Source organism: Sebastes umbrosus, chromosome 17 (assembly GCF_015220745.1).
Source record: "Sebastes umbrosus isolate fSebUmb1 chromosome 17, fSebUmb1.pri, whole genome shotgun sequence".
Classification (NCBI taxonomy): domain Eukaryota; kingdom Metazoa; phylum Chordata; class Actinopteri; order Perciformes; family Sebastidae; genus Sebastes; species Sebastes umbrosus.
In genome coordinates, this window is record NC_051285.1 from 22,722,804 (window position 1) to 22,745,552 (window position 22,749).

The 22,749-nt window shown below is 38.1% G+C and overlaps 1 protein-coding gene and 1 long non-coding RNA gene across 4 annotated transcripts in view; one reads left to right on the forward strand and one right to left on the reverse strand.

Moving 5' to 3' along the window:
- Positions 1–22,749, reverse strand: part of slc8a4a (solute carrier family 8 member 4a) — a 63,050-nt gene that overhangs the window by 19,634 nt on the left and 20,667 nt on the right. The window contains exons 1-3 of one of the 3 annotated variants that reach the window (XM_037748389.1): positions 4,987–5,269; positions 3,873–3,949; positions 16–1,430 (exon numbers count right to left, since the gene is read on the reverse strand). In XM_037748389.1, the coding sequence (XP_037604317.1) occupies positions 16–1,365 (1,350 nt within the window). In that variant the 5' untranslated portion in view covers positions 1,366–1,430; positions 3,873–3,949; positions 4,987–5,269. The other 2 variants (XM_037748388.1, XM_037748390.1) reach the window with 2 other exon arrangements.
- LOC119475563 lies at positions 13,323–17,548 on the forward strand. The gene is made up of 3 exons (XR_005203825.1): positions 13,323–13,437; positions 13,516–13,630; positions 17,023–17,548. It is a non-coding gene; the product is annotated as an uncharacterized LOC119475563 (long non-coding RNA).

Consider the following 22,749-nt stretch of genomic DNA (forward strand, 5'->3'; position numbering starts at 1 on the left):
ACTACTTCTTATTACCTTCACAGTGCAGCCACTTTCTCCTCCATGCCGGCCCACTGACAGCTTCAGTGAGCCACAGTTCTCGAAGCACTGGTAGTGAGAGGGGTCAAACTGCATGTAGATGGTGTTGGGATCTTCTTCTTGCCCGCTGGCCTCATGACAGCTCACCACCTTCCTGGCCTGGTCAGCGGCGTGCTTTTTCAAGATGTTCCCAGCACCGATCATCATGCGCGTGGCTTGAATGCGATAGAAGGCCCGGCTCTTCTGTTGTTGGACCAGCACTTGGTAGTTGGCCATCTCAATCAGCTGCTCCATGTCCTTCTCCGGGTGCCTTTGTTTCAAGTCTTTCAGGTTGCGGGCCATATCCCGTCGGGCCTCTTCCTCTTGATCTTGCTCCGCACTCATCCCTCCACCTTCCTCCACCCCCTCCAGCATCCCATCCAGAGCCTCCTTGGGGTGAGTGTGGGAGTTCACACCCTGGCCGTCCATCTCCAAGTCCATTTTAGTGAACATGGCATCTCCCTCTGACTCGATGATGATGCCGCGGGTCTTGTCGGCGCGGTACCGCTTGTGGACGTACTTGTAGAAGAGCAGGCGCCGGTCTGCGATCCAGGCTTGCAGCACACAGACAGGGAAGAAGAGGAAGGTGACGACGGCCTCCCAAACCTCCACCTCTCCAGGGGAGACCACAGACAGGATGAGATACAGCCAGATGTAGGCGAAAATGCTCCAGGCGGCGGTGACAAAAAACACCCGCAGGTGCTTTACCTTGCGGGTTTCGTTTTCTGGCACCACATAGACACAGATAGCGATGATAATGAACATGTTGAATGCAGCGCTGCCCACGATGGTGCTGGGACCCAGAGATCCAGCCTCGAAGTTATGGCCGACCACTTCGATGACAGACAGAAGGATCTCTGGCGCAGATGAGCCCAGCGCCATCAGAGTCAGGTTGGACACCGTCTCATTCCAGACGCGCACGGTAGTCGTCGTCGTCTCACCGTTGGGCTTCTTGATGGTGATCTCTTTCTCCTGAGAGGTAATGACCTCGATAGAAGACATGAAGCGGTCCGCGATGATGGACATGCCCAGGAACATGTATATGAGGGCCGCAAAGTAAACAATGGCGCGTGCCACCTTGTCGCCCACCGCAGGGTTTTGTGGGTTCCACATTGGCAGCACCACACCGTCGGTGCAGTTATCCTCACTGGAGCAGTTGCCTGGTGCGCCGCCGATACCATCTTCAGGGCTGGCGCTGCCCTGGGAGAAATGAGTGACTCCTGGAAGCAGAACCAGCAGATAGGAGATGACATTCATACATGGCGTGACAGGTGGAGTGAAATCCAGGATACGCTTGTGCAGAAACATGGCGGCGATGATGATGCTTGGAGTCTTCTGAGTTCAGTCACATGTGAAGGTCTATCCGAAAACCTCTGAAAGACAGAAGAACAAGAAATTTGGATGAGATCGTCACATTCACTACACGTCAGATGTTCGTCATTCAGGGTTCTATTCTTGAAATAACCGCAACAAGTATAACATCGCAGAAGCACTCACGGTCTTTTTGTATGCAAATGACGTGGGATCCAATAGTTTCGTCTGTCCGAGTTTGGAAAGCCAGAAATATTGGCACCTACAGCACTAATCACTGAGTCATTGGTATTGAAGTACCCTGTCGAACTCCCACACATACAATGTGATCATTCTGTGCTAAGCAGCAGTAACAATGTTACCTTCTGCACCTGTAGTACTGAGGGAAAAAAGTGACTCAGTCCACCATGTATTGTCAAGTTCCAAAAATAACCTTCACTGACAGTATAACAAGAAAGTAGCAGTTGTTCTCCCAGACCTACAGATAAAGATATTATAAGATGATTCAAAGGAGAAACAATCCTGGTCTCTCATGGAAGTGCAGCATGCCTCTCAACTCTATTGCTTAATGCTAAAAATATAGTAACCACCTTTTTTTTTTTTTGGCATTTTTACATGAGCAATTTAAACTATGTCAGGGGACAACTTAAAATAATTTCACAGTGGTTTTCTTGGCAGCAGCGTGGCCATCAACAGCTGGAGTGAGCAATTCAAGCAGCATCAATGCTGTCCAGAGGATTAACATCTGCATCAATGTGAACAGAGAGACAGAGAAGGAGGGGAGGGGGAAAGCCTAGGAATGTAATCTGGTGCTTCCTAATTAAAATTTCAAAACCACCTCCATCTCAAAAATAGGTTGCCTCGCATACCTACAGCACAGGTGATTTGATAATGCTTTATGTACGGCACACGCTCTCATTGACATGCAGCAGAGAAAAAGCTGCAATCTCCACTCTGACCTGCATAACAGGAGTGCACGTTTTCCATCAAAGGCTACATTTATTTCAGGGCGAAGCAGCGCGGCACAGCACAGATGTCAAAAATTAAGTTGTCATTTTTGTTGTTGTTGCCTTATAAATAAAAGACAAACAGATTGTGTTTGTGCAACAACAGCTTTATGCAACAACTCGACACATGTCTGCTGATCACATTGAGTGAAACATCAGCAGGATCAGCACCGTGGACAGCGACTCCTGCAACAAAGCAGAAGCAACACAGGACACATTTGACCCTCAGCCTGCTTGTCAAAGGCTGTTTTCTTTCATAATTATTTAACATTTCAGATACTCCTAACACTGGGAGTTTGAAGCTTTAAAAGCTTTGCGATGAATCATATGTGCATAACATTACAGCCAAGAGTACAAGATTGCATGTAATTTAAATATTTCACAGTGCTGTCATGTGATATCATTGATTTCCTCCTATAACACAATATGATACTGCTGTCGTCTGGCACACAACCCTGCACAAATTTTGAGTGGGTGACGTTTCTATGGTAAAAGCAAGCTCTCCAACTGGTCGGAATGCAGGAATGAAACATGTCTTTTGACAGCACTACAGAGACACAAAAGGTGTCTGCATCTTTTCATCCGTTCTAGTGGTGACATACGCAGTACATTGACATGCATTCCTCTCAGAAATCACCAGGCAGCAACAAGCTAACAAGGCACTAGAAACGTAGAGACACTCTCACTGTCTCGTTTCCCTGAAGAATGCAGGATTTGTTAAGTCGACGCCACTACCAAGCAGAAAGTTTTTCACCTTACTTTGATCATTTGCAAATCTTGAGTCTCACCAAAGACATTTGATAGATCCTAAAGATGCAAACACCCCTCTACCAAACTACAATTCTCTGCACTGCTGGTATTTAACATTCATTTCTTCATTAACAACCTCAGTTCAACATTTATACCACTGACAAGCTCATTTCTATTTCATTAAGTTTCTCATCTAACCTTTAATAATTCCAAAATTATACAAATCTTAAAAAAAAAATGCCTCCGACCCAAATAAAATTATGATGATTTAATCCTCAAACTTGTTCCTGTTTTGTAAGCAGGGGTCTCAGGTTGGCAAGTAAACACTTGTACATAATGAGTCACACTTTGATGCCAGAGAGATGGTGCTGTTTTTCTTTTCATCAAATGGTGGCAGTCTCAATTTGTAATGAGACTCCTGATAAATGTCATTTCTACTATCTTGGGAATGAAAAGTGATGAAAAGAAACAAACAGAAGGAAGCAGAAACAATGTGTAAACAAAAAAATAAAACTAACTGTTAGCAGACAACATTAATTCCTTGAGACCTGAACTAAAAAATATAATCAAAGAGAAATCTGTAAGCAAAGAAACGACATAAAAACAGAGCCTACTATTGGTTTGCATGCAGCTCTGAGCTTTAGGGCCCAGCATAGTGGAGAAAAAAACCCAAGATGCTTATGCATCATACTTTGTTTTTATATTCCCCTATTTTTTAATAATATTCTAAGAAACTGCATTACTCACCTGGGTGCAGTTGTCAGTGAGTCAGCTCAGTGTGGAAGTTGTGGCCCTCAGGAGGTGAACTTATCTTTCATATCGCTCTGTAGAAAAGACAGGGTTATCTTAAATTAACAAATGTGTAGAGAGAGTTTTTTATAATCACCGTGGAAAACTAGCCGGAAAGGATTCCACATTAGAGAGTTTTTAAGAAGCTTATTAAAAGCCAGATATGTGGGCCAGTAGATTTAGAAACACAAATTATAACAGACAATTCAAAAAATTACAAATGGGTTTCTGACTGAGGCAGCAAGATTATTGGACATTTAGAGATGCAGGGAGAAAAAAAGCCGATTATCCTGTCAGTGCATGAGGGACAAATAGACTGGTCCATTTGGTGCGCACAGCAAGTCCCCACAGATACTCACAGAAAGACCCTGAATCTCAGCTGGACCCTAGTCCCACAGTGTGGATACCCTGCACCAGTTCACCAGAGGAAGACACATCCACACAGCAGGCTGGTGTAATGGTGTTGGCTTGTTGCGCTGGTGTCTTTGGAAATGACGCGTATATCTTTCCACGGTGCTATCTCTCTTTTTCTCTCCCTGACAGGTACCCTATACCTCAGCAAACTTAACACAGTCGGATTAGTTCCTCTTATTAAATAAATCCCCCTCTGCTCCACCACCGGCGACACCTTCCGCAAAGCTAAGTAATTTCTCCAAAAAAAAAACCCACAATGCGTTTTTCAGCTTTTATCCTCTCCAGGCTATACGTGCGATTGTTGATGCGTAAAAAATAATAAATGAAATGACTGACTGTCCTCAGGAATTCTTCCCCAAAGCTGTCAATTTATTTAAAAAAAAAAAAAGGCTTTCAGGGTGTTTTTATCTAGGAAAAATTAAAAAAAATCCCCCTTGCTTTTTCTGTCTGTCTGAGCTGGAAAAAACGCAAACTGCACATGAAGAGTAGGCGTGAATGAATGGTGAAGGATTGAGATTGAGAGGACGCAAACACCAAACACACAGTAAACGGATCAGGACAAAGATGGATATCAAGCATGAGAGGGATGGTGGAAGCAGACAAGAAAGAAAGACAGAAAGAGGAGAGAGTGTGGTGCAAATGGAAGTCTTGGTCTTACTCTTCTTGCGGTGGGCAGCATTGGCACAAGAAAGCGATGAGCGAGAAGGAGAAGAAGCAGTAACACTGCTGCAGAAACAGGGGAGGAGACGTTCACTAACAGGAACAGAGCTACACGCACGGCTGGTCCTCCTGACTGCGCATCAGGAGTCCAGGATGAATGATCATTTCACTCCGAAATCCTCATTACTTGCTCATTACCATAAACCCGCTGTGGGCTAAAAAGCTACAGATCTGATATTATTCCAGTCAAAGATAATCCCAGATGTTGCTGCCTGTAGGTCTGTTATGGGTTGCTGGATATTATTGTACCATATATGTATGGTCATACATAGAGATGTAGTAGAAAAACCCCCACATATTTTTAATTAATAACTATAAAACATGTAAAAGTTGGAACAAGATCTATTATTTGGGGGTAAACAAAACAAACTAAACTTGACTTTAAAGAAAAGAGGGAGAGTAGGAAGTGGCTAAAAGCTTAAGATCTGATATTATTCCAGTCAAAGACTCAGAAATCCCAGATGTTGCTGCATAGGTCTGTTGTGGGTTGCTGGATATTATTGTAGTCTGGATGGTCATACACAGAGATGTAGTAGAGGAAAAAAAAACACATATTTTTCCCTGAATTCATGATACATTACTAGAAAACATCTAGAAGTTGGTACAGGATTTATTATTTGGGGGGAAACAAAACAAACTAAACTTGACTTTAAAGAAAAGAGGGAGAGTAGGAAGTGGCTAAAAGTCTATAGCAGCTATAGTCAAGTCAAGTCAAGTCAAGTCAAATTTATTTCTATTGCACATTTAAAACAACATGAGCTGACCAAAGTGCTCTACAGACATAGACAGAATAAAAACAGGTCAACAGTGCAGACAACAAAATCTCACACATCCACAGACAGAGACCAAGATAAAAATCCATGAGTAAAAGACTGTTAAAATGAGCATTTATAAAAGGCCAATTAGTAATCACAGTTCAAGTACATTCAAAAGCCAAAGAAAAGAGGTGGGTCTTGAGCTGTGCTTTGAAAGACTCTGTAGAGGGAGCAGATCTCTATAGCATCCACATTGTTCATTACACACCAGCAGACAAGATATCTGCACGGGTGAGACAACTTTGCCATTCTGATCTTTACCATTAGTGGGGTTCAATTAGATGTAAAGTTTGGCCTTAGGGTGGTGACATACAAAAAAACCCCACCAATTTTAAACATAAAGGTCAGTCTACTTGTCATGAGGAGTACTACTCAGCCTATGCAAACAGTTGTATCATATCTTCTATAGCCCTAGAGGGGCTTTCTAAAGTCAGAAAAATGAACCCTGGTGATGTCATCATGATATCACTAGGGTCTTCTTGAGTTTCACTTCAAATATTTGACAGAAAAACCAGCGTCATAATTAGGGCTGTCAAAGTTAACACGATAATAAAGCGTTAACGCAAATTTGTTTTAACGCCACTAATTTCTTTAACGCATTAATGTAACTTGCGATTTTTGGGTTGTAGCGGGCTCAGTTTTAAAGCTAGAGTGAAAATACTGGTATCATATGAAACTAGACAACCCAAATCATCAGGTCATACTAGCTTAACACTCAAAACTTGAGCTAAATTTTGGCGAAGACATTTCTTTTTCATAGGGATCCCTTGACTTCTGACCTCAAGATATGTGAATGAAAATGGGTTCTATGGGTACCCACAAGTCTCCCCTTTACAGACATGCTCACTTTATGATAATCACATGCAGTTTGGGGCAAGTCACAGTCAAGTCAGCACACTGACACACTGACAGCTGTTGTTGCCTGATGATTTGAGCATATTTGTTATGCTAAATGCAGTACCTGTGAGGGTTTCTGGACAATATTTGTCATTGTTTTGTGTTGGTAATGGATTTCCAATAATAAATATATACATACATTTGCATAAAGTAAGCATATTTGCCCACTCCCATGTTGATAAGAGTATTAAATACTTGACAAATCTCCCTTTAAGGTTAATTTTGAACAGATAAAGAAATGTGCGATTAATTTGTGATTAATCACGATTAACTATGGACAATCATCATTAATATTAAATATTTAATATTAATCTATTAAATATTTTGATCGATTGACAGCCCTAGTTATAATCTGTAGGCATGTAATTTAAAAGATGAGCGCATTTAATAGGCAGCGAAGGTGTAAAAGATGTGATTGAGTTGCATTATGGGAATTGTAGGATTCAGTGTTTTTGGAGTTAGGAGCTAAAAGTCAGGATTTCTCAGCCCGTGCTGCACAGATGTTGACCATTCTTTTTAAAATCTGTGTCTTATGAGTCCCCTAACTTTATGGAAGTTCAATACTAAATCTCTGGATTGCCCTTTAATAGAGTGCTCCAGGGATTATGTGTTTTTTGTAGGCCAACCAGGACGTTAGCATCGCCCTGGTTCCCTCAACAAAGAGCCAATGGGATTTTTCAATTGGGTTTTGGATTACTGCAGAAAATAAACTCTGTGGCAAACACATGTTTATGATACTTACACGTTTTGTTCAGCAAGATAATCTTCACAAATGAACACCACTTTTATGAGTTTTGAAGTGTGAATGCAATCGCCTGAAGTAAAAAGCTATACGTTAGGCTTGTAATGGAAATTCCGTCAATTTCCCTAGATGAGTCCTAATGAACGTTGAAATAAAGATCTCAAACAGATGAAATGTCTTTGTTGTATTTTATTCTTGAAAGAAGAGGCCCTGGTTATACAGAGTCACACAGAGTCTGCAGAAGAGTGCACTGCAGGAGAATATTACAATGTGATTATATAGAAATCTACAACGGGGAGTGTGGGAAAAGGAGTTGTTTTCACACTGTGTCCCAGTAAGAGTCAACACTCAGTACTTTCCCAATACATGAGACAAAGAGCACACATTAAACAGAGTAGACAGTAACTTTCCACTGTTGCATAAAGAGACATCGCTACATACATAGTCATTTCTCATTACAGGCTATAAACGAACTACACCACGGTCACATCAACGCGAGTACACAACGAGGCTGTAAAGGCGGACGAGTCGGCGTGCTGACGTTTAGTAGTCTCTTTTAGCCACTTGTTAGCAACCGCCTTTTTTAAGACACAAAGACGCTTCAAAATTCTTGAGTGAGATATTCACTGACGTATTTTATGTCGTAGAACAAAACGTTAAAATCTCTTCAGCTTGTGTTAACCACAGACATTATTTCGGGCATCTAACTATAAACCCATTCAAAAAACCCATTGACATCGAGACATGGGAACCCGGAAGTGCTAAAATGCTAACTAATTTACGGGTTTAAGGGCTCATTCCTGCAGCACTCTATTAATCCAAAAAAGTATTGATATTGTCAGAATTGGCTAAACCTTCGTTAATGTATGCTGTACTGGCTACTTAGGTGTAGCTATGCTTTTAGCTGTTGGAATACTAAACATGCCTACAGGTAGTATGTCAACATGCATGTTAACAATTACAGAACCAATGTGTAACATTTAGGAGGATCTATTGGCAGAAATGTAATATAATATTCATAAGTATGTTTTCGTTTAGTGTGAGAAAATACGAATGATTGTGTTTTTGTTAGCTTAGAATGAGCCGTTTATATCTACATCTGGAGCGATTCCTCTTCATGGAGCTGGCTGCCATGTTTCTACAGTAGCCCAGAACGGACAAACCAAACGCTGGCTCTAGATAGGGCCATTCGCGGCCACCGTAGTTCTCCTACATGCTTGGCACACGGTAGAAATTGCAGTTGGTTGCAATCTGATACCTCACCGCTAGAGGCCGCCAACCCATACACACTGGCCCTTTAACATGCTGACATTTGACATGTAGCATATTAGAATCAGCATGCTCACATGCTCTGTTTACAGTCCTATCAAATGTTCAGTCATTAACTGAAATATTAAACATGTGGAGTTTCCATGCTGTCAGGTGATCACTGCCATCATTAGGATTAATCCTCTGGGTATTATATGAATGTCTGTATCCACTAGTTGTTGACTCTGGAAGTGTCGAACCACTGACTGACAGTGCAACATTGTCATCCCCAGAGCTACACTGCTAGGAAAGCTAAAAATATACCTTTCATTTGGATAAAATTAATTTACTTTTTATTGGCGGATGATTGCCTGTAATATTGGTGGAATGGATGCTGTAGATTACCCACCTGAAGCGATGATTATGGCAAGCCTGGGAGAGAAATAAAAGAGATTAGACTGAGATCTGGAGGACAGAAAGCGCCAGGGGGAGGGGAAACACACCCAAACACCATCAGGAGGAGCAGCTTACTGGAATCTTCTGTTCCTGCAGTTTAAAATCATACAATGAAACATATGGAAAGGTTTGAACTGCTTCATTTGAGCGAGTCCCTTACCACACTGTGCTCATTCCAACACATCTCATGCAAGAGATAATACAGTCACTCATGAGTAGTCTCTCCTTTTGACTCTGTGCACATATTTCCTGCAACATTGAAACACACTGTTGTATTGTTATCAAATGATTGACCCTCTCATTTGTGTTGTAAATGTATGGGTCGCAGCCAAAAGCTTTAATGAAATTCCACACACAATAAACACAGAGAGACATACTCAAACTCATTTAATCAGATTATATATGTATATGAAAATGAAAAATGCAATCTTTTTAAATGACAGTTACCTGACCTACTAAATGGGAGCAGATTGTGATGCATAGCTCATGAGAGGAGATGTAACCTGTGATACTGATGGGTCCTTCTCCAGATGCACTCACACAAACTATCACATTCTCCAATGTGTTCAAATTAGCAGATGTGTCTGTCACACGCCAGTCAGCTCCAACAATGTCAGTGTCTGGCTTTCATATTTCAGTCACTGTCATTCAGCACCTTGGACAGCACCTCAGACCTCCTTTAACACTGAGAGAAAATAAGCATCAGGGTAGCAACACAATCATTCAAAACCAGTGCACAGTACGTATAATATACACTCATTGGCCACTTTATTTAGTTTATAATGTTCAGTTTTTGGTGACATTGCCGGAAATGTGTAAATGCAATGTTTATTATTGAGGTTAAAGATGGTGTTGTACTGAATTCTATTATTTTGTGAGGCAGCTCTAATGATTTGTCCTACATAGATGGGCAGAATATTAAAGGAACAGTGTGTAGCATTTAGGGGATCTATTGGCAGAAATGGAATATAATATTGATAAGTATGTTTTCTTTAGTGTATAATCACCTGAAATTAAGAATCGTGTTTTTGTTACCTTAGAATGAGCCATTTTTATTTACATACAGAGCGATTCCTCTTCACGGAGCTGGCCGCCATGTTTCTACAGTAGCCCAGAACGGACAAACCAAACACTGTGTTAACTTTGACAGAGATCGTCCTATTAAGCGTTCTTATTGGCTGTTCATTCAACGGAGGCAGCTGTAAATCACTCGTGAACTCTGATCAAATGGACAAACTATGGAGCGCTGATCAAATATGGCTGGCGGTGCTTGGTATTTCCTCAGCTGATCTCAACATGGCTGCCAGGTCACAAACTTTCTCATTTTACAGCTAAACAGTACACTAAAGGATGTTTCTGAAAACATTCAAGGCAAGAAATAGACATTACAGTAACAGAATATTGATTCATATTTGATCAGCGCTGCCTAGTTTTAACCGTTTGATCGGAGTTTGCGAGTTATTGACAGCCGGCTCAAAGACGGCAAGGCTCCAGCTCGACTCTGGTTGTTTTCCTTTGGTCTGTGAAATCTTGAAGATACCATTAGGAGCACCGGAGGACAGATTCCCTGTCTCATGAACTACTGTCAGGATATAGTGACCGTTTTATAAAAATAACTTTTTGTAATCATATTTGCTCCAGTTCAACCTATTGCAGCTTTAACCCCCGTTATTCCACTCAGCTGCCGTTAAACAAGACACGGGAAACCTCTGTTGGTCTTGAGGAGCAACAGCATTTATTTCTGCACCAACTGCAACTTCCACTGTACATTCACTTGATGTTCTCTGAGCTAAACTAACTCTGTCTTCTGCTCCACTGGCTCTCTTGTTCGCTTGCAAACATTCGCCACCGCTCTCTCTCTCTCTCTCTTGCTTCACCACTCACCTCTCACCTACACACACACACTCTCCGTACTGGTTCTGCTATTCTCCAAATGACCTACGCTAAATGGCTCTTGAAAGGGCCATTTGTGTTTTCACGTCGGCCACCGTAGTTTTCCTACACGCTTGGCACACGGGAGAGGCAATCTGCAACTTTACCACTAGATGGCACCAGATGTTACACACTGTTCCTTTAAAAACACATCTGAATGTAATGCAGTTTAATAACTAACATATAACTAAAACATATAATTTAAATCCTCTACGACAGTGTCAACAAAAACTGTGTGTGTTTCTGTGACTGAAGTAGAAAGTTGGAGGCCATTTACCCTCAGTGATCCAGGTGTTTCTATGGACCAGGCTTTGAGCCTTGACCAGCATGTTAATTGTTTGGTTCGCTCCTGTTTCTACCAGCTGAGGAACATTGCTAAACTCAGGCCCATTGTGTCCCCAGCTGAGTTGGAAATGATTAGTCATGCCTTCATTTCCTCCCATCTTGACTACTGCAATTCTCTTTTCACCTGCCTTAGCAACACTTCCCTAAATCGCCCACACGTGGTCCAAAATGCTGCTGCCAAGCTTTTGTACAAGTCCTCCAAAAGGTGTCATGCTACTCCCATTTTGATTTCTTCACACTGGCTTCCTTTCAAATTTAGAATCCAGTTCAAGATTCTTGTGATCACGTTCAGAGCCTTGCGTGGTCAGGCGCCTGCCTACATTAAAGAGCTACTGCAGCACTACATCAGCAGCAGGTCTCTGAGGTCCTCTGATCGGGGTCTGTTGGTTGTTCCTCGCTCCAGGCTCAACACAAAAGCAGACTGTGCTTTTGAGGTTGTAGCTCCTAATTTGGAACACTCTTCCATTGGACTTAAGATCGGTGGACATGTTTAAAAAGCAGCACAAGACCCATTTGTTTAGTTTGTTTGTGGCTTTTATGTTTTTAGCTCGATGTTCGCATTTCACATCTGTTGTTTTTTTTCTTTTACTTGCTATTTTGTCTTTTGTTTGAAAGCACTTTGTGATGTCTGCTCTTAAAAGGTGCTATATAAATGAACTTATTGTAATTATCATTATTATTATTATTGGTGCTAAGCCCAGACCTGTATGAAAATTGTGACTTGGTAGGAGATTCTTCAACAAAAAAAGTCAACTCAAGGTCCACTTAAGAGCATTCAACTGCATTTCACGGCAAATGGAACTGCCTTAGGTGTCATTAGGGGAACAATAAGCTTGTCACTTATAATGCCATTATAAGTGACTGTCTTATGCATGAGCATCCAATAACTTGGAATATGTGGACCTCAGTTTTCTGATGTAATATAACAGAAATTCATGTTGCTGCAGCCGAACCATTTGTGAGTTATGTTTTGCGAAGAAGCTACTTGCTCTTTTGCGATTTCCCAACCATGTAAAAAATGCAATTCTATTGGTAAAATTCTGTTTTTTTATTCTTATAATCAACCATAGTTTAAGATTACATTTATATTTTGTTTTTAATGATAGTTTATTGTATTTGTACAGGCTTGTAAATGTCATTTTACATATAATGTGGGGTAATATTTTACAGATTTTTTCTGTTCATGATAATGAAGAAATGCATGTAAAATTACAGAAATCAGTTGCAGGTCGGTAAGCATGTGAGGTTAAAAAGTAATTTTATGTTTGCATGGGTAGTATTTGTTCAGACACAAAAGTAAATTACTGTTAAAAGACAATCAAAAAATATAATTTAACAGAACGTACTATATTATTTTACAAATTTCTTTCGGTCTAATCATTAACTAATCATTACCTACTCTTAAAAAAATGATTGGGAGTTACTCATTAAAGGAATGGTTCCCTGGCATTTAGATCCTAATTTGTTTTTTGATTAAGTAATCATTAACTAATCTTTGACTAATCATTACCTACTCCAACACATTTGATAGGGAGTTTCTCATTTAGTTCCTCATTTGTTCCCCAATAACTACTCACATTTTTGTGTACCTTATTGTAAAGTGTCACAATTTTTTTGATTTCGTTTGAATTGCGCCATGAATCACACATATGATGTTTGTCAATTTAAAAGATAATTTTGCAAGTCAAGAAAGTCTCAGTTTGTAAAACTGTTGAAGTATAAAACTGTGAAAATACGTAATTAGAAAGACGGCACACCCAAAATGAATGAATGATACTATTGATTTTTCTCAGTTGTTTTCATTAGATATACTCAGAGACCTGACTGCTATACTGTTTTTCACTTGCAGGATAAGAGCATCAGGCAGTTAGAGGAGGGAACAGAAAAGTGGAAAGTGGCAGATGCAGTCTGGACCAGACGAGAGGAGGAGCTGATGAGTAGGACCTCACAACAGGTGTCCATTGCTATTGGTAATCTTTTACTTTTCCATTGTAAATTAATGTATGTGACTACCATAATCTATTGAATACAGAATAAAAGGTGAAATGACCCGGGCCCAGCAGATGGAACTGGACCTTGAAGAGACAGCTGGTGACCGTGATGATGACTCATCTGATGAAGACAGTACAGCTGCAGTAGCAACACTGGTGAGAATATAAACATCCTGTTTTTTTCCTGCTTCATTTTCAGGAGAAAAACTGTCGAGTGAAGCCTCTGTAAAATGAAAAGGTCTTAAGAGTGCAGCAGTGAGCATTTAACGCTGACTTGTATCTTCTCTCTTTTGCATTTCGTTCCTTTGTATTCTAATGTTTTTGTTGGGGTAGCAGTGGCTCAGGAGGTAGAGCAGTCATCTGGTAATCTGAAGGTTCCCAGTTTGATTCCGGCTTTTATACATTTTTACTTATTGATATTATGTTAACAGACAACTTCAAGTTCAAGCCAATCACAGGTCATTTCAGAGAAAGAGAGAGCGTTCTTATGGCTGTGCTCCGGCTGGTGGGCGGTGCTTGGTATTTCCTCAAGAGATCTTAACATGGCTGCCTGGTCACAAACTTTCTCATTTTACTGCTAAACAGTACACTGTACACAGTAGGCATTACAGTAACAGAATATTGATTCATATTTGATCAGCGCTGCCTAGTTTGACCGTTTGATCGGAGTTCGCAAGTGATTGACTTGTGGCTCTCATAGACGGAAGCTGGACGGCAGACTTCAGATCAGCTCTGATTGGTTGTTTTCCTCCGGTCTGTGAAATCCTGCAGATGCCATTAGGAGCACCGGAGGACACTGGAGGCACATGATTTTTTTTCAGATTACCTGTCTCATGTACTACTGTCAGGATATAGTGACTGTTTTATAAAAATATATTTTTTTTTTAAATCATATTTGCTCCATTTCTATGCACTGCTGCTTTAAAGCACAATTTTCAGAATCGTGATGGCAACAGGTGGTATAGGTGGTATTAGGTGGGATGGAAGGTACAGTAGCTGCATTATCTGTGAAAAGAAGTTGTTCTTTTCTTTGCCAGGTGTAATGAGGTTCACTGTGGTTTAGAGAGGGACAGGTACTGGAATATATTTAGTAAAACACACATAACTCATTGCTATAATATACATGGTATCTGAATTCCTGCTGTCTCGGTACAGTTTGCTGTGTGCTCATGTTTCATGCTTTATTCTCAGTTTTTCATACCTTCTGCCAAAGAGAAGTTATTGCAAAGCAACAGCTAACCTCTATGAAAACATGGAAAGGTCTTGAAGCATGATCTAAACAGTATTTAAAGGGCACAAGATTTCTGGTTAAAGGCTGAAAAGCTACCTCACTGGATTTGTTTTTGTTGCTATGGTAACTGTTCCGCTACTGAGTACCCGTGGATGTTGAGGACGTTTTTACGGTTGTGGGCCTGCTGAGCTTTTTTTTGGCAGACACTTGTATATTTATTTTTAGCTTGGAATAAATTCATTAAAAATGGGATAATGTTCAGTGAACCGCTTGTCGTATTGTTGCTCTACATTATTCTGTGTGTAGTCTCTGCTGCCTTCCAGCATCAAGGTCAATAAAAACGTCTGCAATCTCTTTATTGCCATGAGGTCACGATAAACACGCCATTAACACACTCATACTCGTTTGCATTTTATTTGTCCATCAACAATCCAAAAGGGCCGTCATCTGCAAACCTGTGAGCTGTTTATGTAATTTCTTTAATAGATGTTTGTTTGTATGGCATGAAGGGCAGCTAGAAAAAGCATCACTGTATCACAGTGATTTAGTTGTCAGGAAATACTGTTTCCTGTTGTTGTTCTTGACTGACAGCATCTGGGCACAATTAAATCCTGTATCCAACAGCTTCTTAACCAAAATATAAAGGTGTAATATTGTAAACTTGTCAGTGATGTGCTGTGCGCTGAAATTTATGCATTTTGTTTTAATACCTCTATGCCCAGGGCCGGCTTAAGGCATAAGCCCAATAGGCGGTCGCCTAGGGCGCCACCTTCTGGGGGGGTTGCTAGTCGCCCTCTAAAAAAATAAAATAAATAAATAATAATTAAAAAGAAATTTAAAAAATGCTGACCTTCCTCATTTTCTCCATTGAGGTAACAAATGAATAAATAAATAAAAAAAGAAATACACTTTTCACCCCTGTAACTCTTGTTGTGGTGAAACTGACTTAACACTTTTAAGCCAACAATTTTGGGGACCAATTGTTTCTTTATATTATAATAAATACAAATAATAATAATAAATAAATAATTGATGAAATTCTTAATTTTTGTCTTGAAACCATTGCGAGGTCTGACGTGTGTTGCGGTTTACAAGGCTAGAGTTAGGTTTCTGGGGCTAGAGCCGGCCCTGTCTATGCCACACTGTTCCCTTTGGGTGCTCTGTTAGTTTAATTAGATTATTTTTGTTTTCATTGTTAAAATGATCAATAAAGCTGTTAGAAAAACATTTCATTTAGGCCCAAGGGGCAGCCTGTCAGGAGACATTAAATTGATCTCATCTTGTTTCTTAATGTATTGGTAGCATAGCTGATGACTTCTTTGCAACCTCAGAATGGTCAAGAAAGTGCTGCAATATCCCACCAAACACCGCCATCTGAATTATCAATAAGGATGCTCTCTCCATCAACTGCGCTTGTATGGATGCCTCAAAGCCTGAATATACAGCAAATAAAACCATTGGAGGAATTTAGAATTCTGTTGTGAGAGTGAGTCATTTGTAAATCAATACTGCTGTTAGACACCTAATGTGGCCATCTGTTGCTGCCTCTGCTGCTCGTATGTTGCCATCTTGTGGACAATTTAAAATCTGTCAGTCTTCATTTTGCACTAATCCACCAATTAAAATGTTCTCAGATATACAGATTTGAACCAGGTGCGTTAAATGAATTACAGCGTCAGTCTTCATTGCTGTAGAAGCGGTAGCAGTCAACACAACCGGCATGTCAAGAGTCCAACTGTAAACTGATTTAAAAAATAAGAATGCTTTTATTCTGCAGTAATGCATATGAGCTTTTTGGTGTTAACTATATTAAACCAGCAGTTTTTCAGTGATGCATCAGTGAACACACCAGACCAGTGTTAGACTTGTGATAATAAGATAAATAATCTCACTTTGCCGTGTATATTATGATGATTTTGAGATCTGCATAATTGGCTTAAAGGCTAAAAAGCTGTGATCAGTGGTGGTCTTAACATTTATATTATCATAAAGAGGGATAGTAACATTTCATTTAGTACTTTTACTCACATTTATTTCAAAACACTTTATTCTACTATCTGTCTCATGTAGTTACCAGCTGTTTTGAATAAAATAAAAAAGGAATTCATTTACAGAAATAGTCATTTTAAAAAGGATTCTCATCACTGAAATATGGAAAATGAAATCATCAACAGTGTGTACCTCTACTTTAACATTTGTTTTATTTTTTTAACTATAAATTAACCACAAATATTGCATATGTGTACAGCAAGTTAACCTGGCATCTAGTTAAAGTATTGGGGTTTCACTCAAGAAGTTTCATGTTATGTCTTTGCAGTGCGATAGGAATGTGGAAATACCAGAGCTGCAGTCACTTATTATCACCACTAGTGGGAAGCCTAATGCTGGCAATGGATCAACAGCAAGTCCACATACTGTGAGTTGCATAGTACATGATGCACCGCACTGACAGTGATGATCAATGTTCACTTTTCAGTTATCTTGCTTTTAACTGGGTGTCTGACGTTATTTCCACTCTACTTATTCGCAATCTATTGATCAATCATGTGACCAATAGATAACCCATATATATTTACCGTACCATCTTTCTTTTTTACAAAATAGCATATTCATTCATAGTGGACATAGAAACTTAAAAGAGAATTATAATTGACCATAAACAAAAACCATACAGCCAACTTTTCAGAAGGATATCCAAATCCATCTTCAACCATCTATGGGTTAAAAGGTTGAGTCTCAATTTTTAAACAGAAAGCGGCTAATTCTGTATTCTTTGAACCTCATTTAGAAACAAACCTAAATATAAAACAATACTGTACTGTGCAATGACTTTTTATGTGACATTTTTTATGGCACACTAAACAATGACCATTTGCGAGATTTTTCATGACATACTATATTATGACGTTTTATGACTTTTTATTAAATAGTAAACTATGACATTTTTTATGACATTTACTGTGACTTTGTTTCGCATGTTATACTATGACAATTTTATGACAAACTATCCTATGACTTTTTTTCAACATACGACTTTTTTCTATTTTTTCAACATACTATACTATGACCTTTTTATCACTTCTTTCGACATACTATATTAGGACTTTTTTATCACTTATTTCGACATACTATACTATGACTTTTTAATTTTCTCGACAAACTATACTATGTTTTTTCTTCAACAGAGTATACTACAACTTCTTTATTTTTTCGACATACTATACTATGACTTTTTTCGACATACTATACTATGACTTTTTTATCACTTATTTCGACATACCATACTATGACTTTTTCAACACACTATACTATGACTTTTTTATCACTTATTTCGACATACCATACTATGACTTTTTTATGACTTTTTTCAACATACTATACTATGACTTTTTTATCACTTATTTCGACATACCATACTATGACTTTTTCAACACACTATACTATGACTTTTTTATCACTTTTTTCGACATACTATACTATGACTTTTTTATGACTTTTTTCAACATACTATACTATGACTTTTTTATCACTTATTTTGACATACCATACTATGACTTTTTCAACACACTATACTATGACCTTTTTATCACTTCTTTCAACACACTATACTATGACTTTTTTATCACTTATTTCGACATACTATACTATGACTTTTTTATGACTTTTTTCAACATACTATACTATGACTTTTTTATGACTTTTTTCAACATACTATACTATGACTTTTTTATGACTTTTTTCGACATACTATACTATGACTTTTTTATGACTTTTTTCAACATACTATACTATGACTTTTTTATCACTTATTTTGACATACTATACTATGACTTTTTTATGACTTTTTTCGACATACTATACTATGACTTTTTTATGACTTTTTTCAACATACTATACTATGACTTTTTTATCACTTATTTCGACATACCATACTATGACTTTTTCATTTTTTTCGACACACTATAATATGTTTTTCTTTCAACAGAGTATACTACAACTTCTTTATTTTTTCGACATACTATACTATGACCTTTTTATCACTTTTTTCAACATACTATACTATGACTTTTTATTAAAAAAAAAAAAATAGTATAGTGTGTCGAAAAAATTAAAAAGTCTTAGTATAGTATGTCGAAATAAGTGATAAAAAATCATAGTATAGTATGTCGAAAAAAGTGATAAAAAGTCATAGTATAGTATGTCTAACTATACTATGACTATTTTTAGACAAACTATACTATTTTTTATTTTTTGACCTCTGACGTTTTTTCGACATACTATACTGTGACGTTTTTTCAAGATACTATACAATTACTTTTTTTATTTTTCGACATACTATACTATGACTTTTTTTATACTATACTATGACTTTTCTTCGACATACTATACTATGACTTTTATTTTTTGGACATACTACACTATGACTTTTTTTCGACATACTATACTATGACTTATTATACTTACTTACTATACTTATTTTTTTTAACTTGCTATACTTTGACTTTTTTCGACATACTATGAAATTTTGTATTTTTCAGAGATACTATACTATGACTTTTAAATTTTTTGATATAGTATTCTATGCCTTTTTTATTTTCCGACATACTATTTTATGATTTTTGTTTTTACATACTATACTATGACTTATATTTTTTCAACATACTATACCATGACATTTTTTCTACATACTATTCTATGACTTTTATATAACTTTTTTGACAATTTATAGTATGACTTTATTCGACATACTATATGACTTTTTTATGACTTTGTTCGACATACTATATTATGACTTTATGACATTTTTGTCATATTTTATTCAGACTTTTTTCGACATACTATACTATGACTTTATAATGTACTATACTTTGACATTTTTTGACACACTATATAATGAATTTTTCGATATATTATACCATGACTTTTATCAACTTACTATACTATGACTTTCATAATCACTTTTTTCGACATACTATACTATGACTCTTTTCTGATTTTTCCTACATACTCTCCTATGCCTTTTTTCAAAATACAACTTTTTAATCCTTTTCCATCAATAAAACATGAAAAAACCCAAGCGGGGCAGAGCAGGTTTTCTTTAAGCAGTTTAAATAATGTAGAGTGGAGATGGCCCATCTTTATACACTCCATATAAGCATATTCCATATTGATATTAGAAATAGTGGATTTTCTTTTGGTTTCCCTGTAACAGTCTGCTCAGGCAAACCAATGTCATAGCCCGAGTCAAAATTGACAATAACTTGCTAGACAAAGCAGCATACACTTGCAGAATGCATTTAAGGTGCTTTACTATAGTTAATAATATAACTTGGCTAAACATCAAGTAAGGTAGTTTTAATGAGAGCAAGATCAGTAGTTAAAGTGTTCACTCTGAAGGCCAGAAGACTAACGTTCTTGGACTTATTCCGGTGGTTTTGGTCCAAAATACTGGCTCAAGAGGGAGCCAAAAGCTCTTAGCCCAGGGCTGTCTGGCAGTCTTCAGCACCTTTGGCATTTAACTGCAGCTAATATAACTATATTACTAATCTAAGAAACTCATAAGCACACTACGCTTGGTGTCTCACTTTGACACAGAGAGAGAACTTGCTACTGTAGCAACTGAAGGTGAATATCTACAACCAAATTGTGTGTTTATCATTAACTGTTATCTTATGGTTTAGCCAGTTTAACAACCCAAATTGCTTTCGTAATGATAAGTGAGAAAGTCTTTCTTTTTTTTTTAAATAACATCTCGACACAGTTTGAACAGACTGCAGGGAATCCCCGACCACTGACAACACAGTAAACCAAAATAGACCAACAACCTCTGCTTAACCATTAGATGGCTAACACACTAACCCAGATTGCTGAATACCACCCATTCACTGCTATGTGCTGTAACCCAGATTGCATTTTTCACACCATATTTTAATGACAAGCCATATATACAGCTGTGTCCATATGAACCTGATAACCTGACTAAATTGCCAGCTCTTTTCACTTTAAGATGAGGCCAGCGATTCAGAGGTATGGAACCATGCCCCATGTGTATACAGTCAGATCAGCAATGTATCCACTAGGACACATGCAGCATAACATTCTTTCTTTCAATACTTTTTCTGTTGATCAGTGTCTAAGAATCCTGAATGTCCAAAAACAATTACTGATAAGTCATGCACACTAATAAACTCTTATAGGAGCTATCTAAAAAACCTTATATATACAGTTAAATCAAATCTGACAAGATGAGTCAATGAATTTTTGACAACAGCCAAGGCAAATGTTTATGTAGCAAGCTACCGCAGATTCCTAAACATTTGACACAAGGAAGTTGATATAATCTAATTTCTTTGTTCTTATGAACACCATAAAGATCTGTTTCCCAACTTTGAGGAGCCTGCTGCCATCCTGTCAATCCCCATAGACCCCCCTGCAGAAGACAGTGAAAAAGCTATAACAAACCTGCTCAGCACCAAATGGCAAACAGACAAAGTTAAAGACTAGCTGGTGAACATAGCAAAGCATTTAGCAGCTAAAGATACAGATATATTTTTCAAGAGTTAGTGGAAAAGAAAACAGAGCTAAAAGCAGAGAGAATAATGGACTTACAGTCATTACGTGGACAGAAACATGACTCTAATTGAATGATGTTGCTCTGTATCTGCTGGTTGTGTGCAGAGGCAACTGTTTGCTAACATGTTTAATATAAAATAAGGTTATGATATGTCAGTGTCATGTTTACAGCTTGTTTCCACTGCTCCCAGTGGCCAAAAAATAGTTTTGCAGGTTTAAACGAGAGGTTGTTGCTCTATGGCAGTGGTTCTCAACCTTTTTCATGTCAGTGACCCCAAAATTAAGACACATTAGGTCAGGGACTCCCATTTGATAAGATTGATTGTCAGATATGATCAAGACCAGAATTCTATCCTTGTCAAGAGTGGAGGAGATGGAGGAAGTGAAACCTATAATCAGAATAGTCACTCTTAAGACTCTTACTCAAATTGGGCTCACTTCTATAGTGAAATAAATAGTGAAAATAGACTATTTCCCATTTTTCTGGGGACCCTGGAATTCCCTCAAGGACCCCGAGGGGATCCCTGGACTCCTGGTTGAGAACCACATAGTAGGTCATAAAAATACTATAACAAAAACAACAACTCTTTGTACAGTATGTAAAAAAAAATGTTATAAAAAATGTCATAGTAGGCCTTTGTCATAAAAATATAAAAACATGTCATAATTTAGTATGTCATAAAAAGTCATAATATAGTATGCTATTCAAATGTCATAAAAATGCCATAGCAGTATAGTATAGTATGTCACAAAAATCTCATAGTTCCGTATGTCATGAAAAAAATCATATAAAAGTCATAGTATAGTATGTCGTAAAAAAAAAGTCATAAAAAATGTAGTATATGGGGTCACTATGCTGATCAGGGATTGAATATTTCCTATAATCTATGCAATCTGGGTTATGATTATGTGGATGACACTCCAAGTGTCGGCAGCTGCTGGTTAACACGCTGTTATATTGCAATAGAGAAGGAGGAGAAATGCAGGAGCTGACAGGATCTGGAGATGATCTGTTTCCTGTCGCCCACAAAGCACTGATCAAATGCTTCTCCTCATCTCGATCCAGTACATAAGTGATTCCCAATCAGGGTCCTTCTGCAGTCGCAGGGTGTAGGTGGAAAGCTCAGCTACACTCAACTAAAAATAGAGAAATGGTGATTTGATTAAAGGATTATTCACATATTTGTGTTAAAGGAAGAAAATAAACAGCCAAATAGGATTACAAATTAGAGTGATGCTCTTAAGACAATTTTTGAATAACTAGTAAGCTGTCCATCAGCCTGAATCGTGGTGACGTTAATCATTAATGCCACTTGATGTGTGTTAAAATAGTTAGCACGCCAAAAGAGAAGAGGAAATACTTATAGCTAAAATGGATAAATGTTGAAACACCTTAAGTAATAAATTAAAAGTTAAAATAGATAACTAAAAGTAATGGATAAACAGTTGAAATAGTTAGCGAAAAAAAATG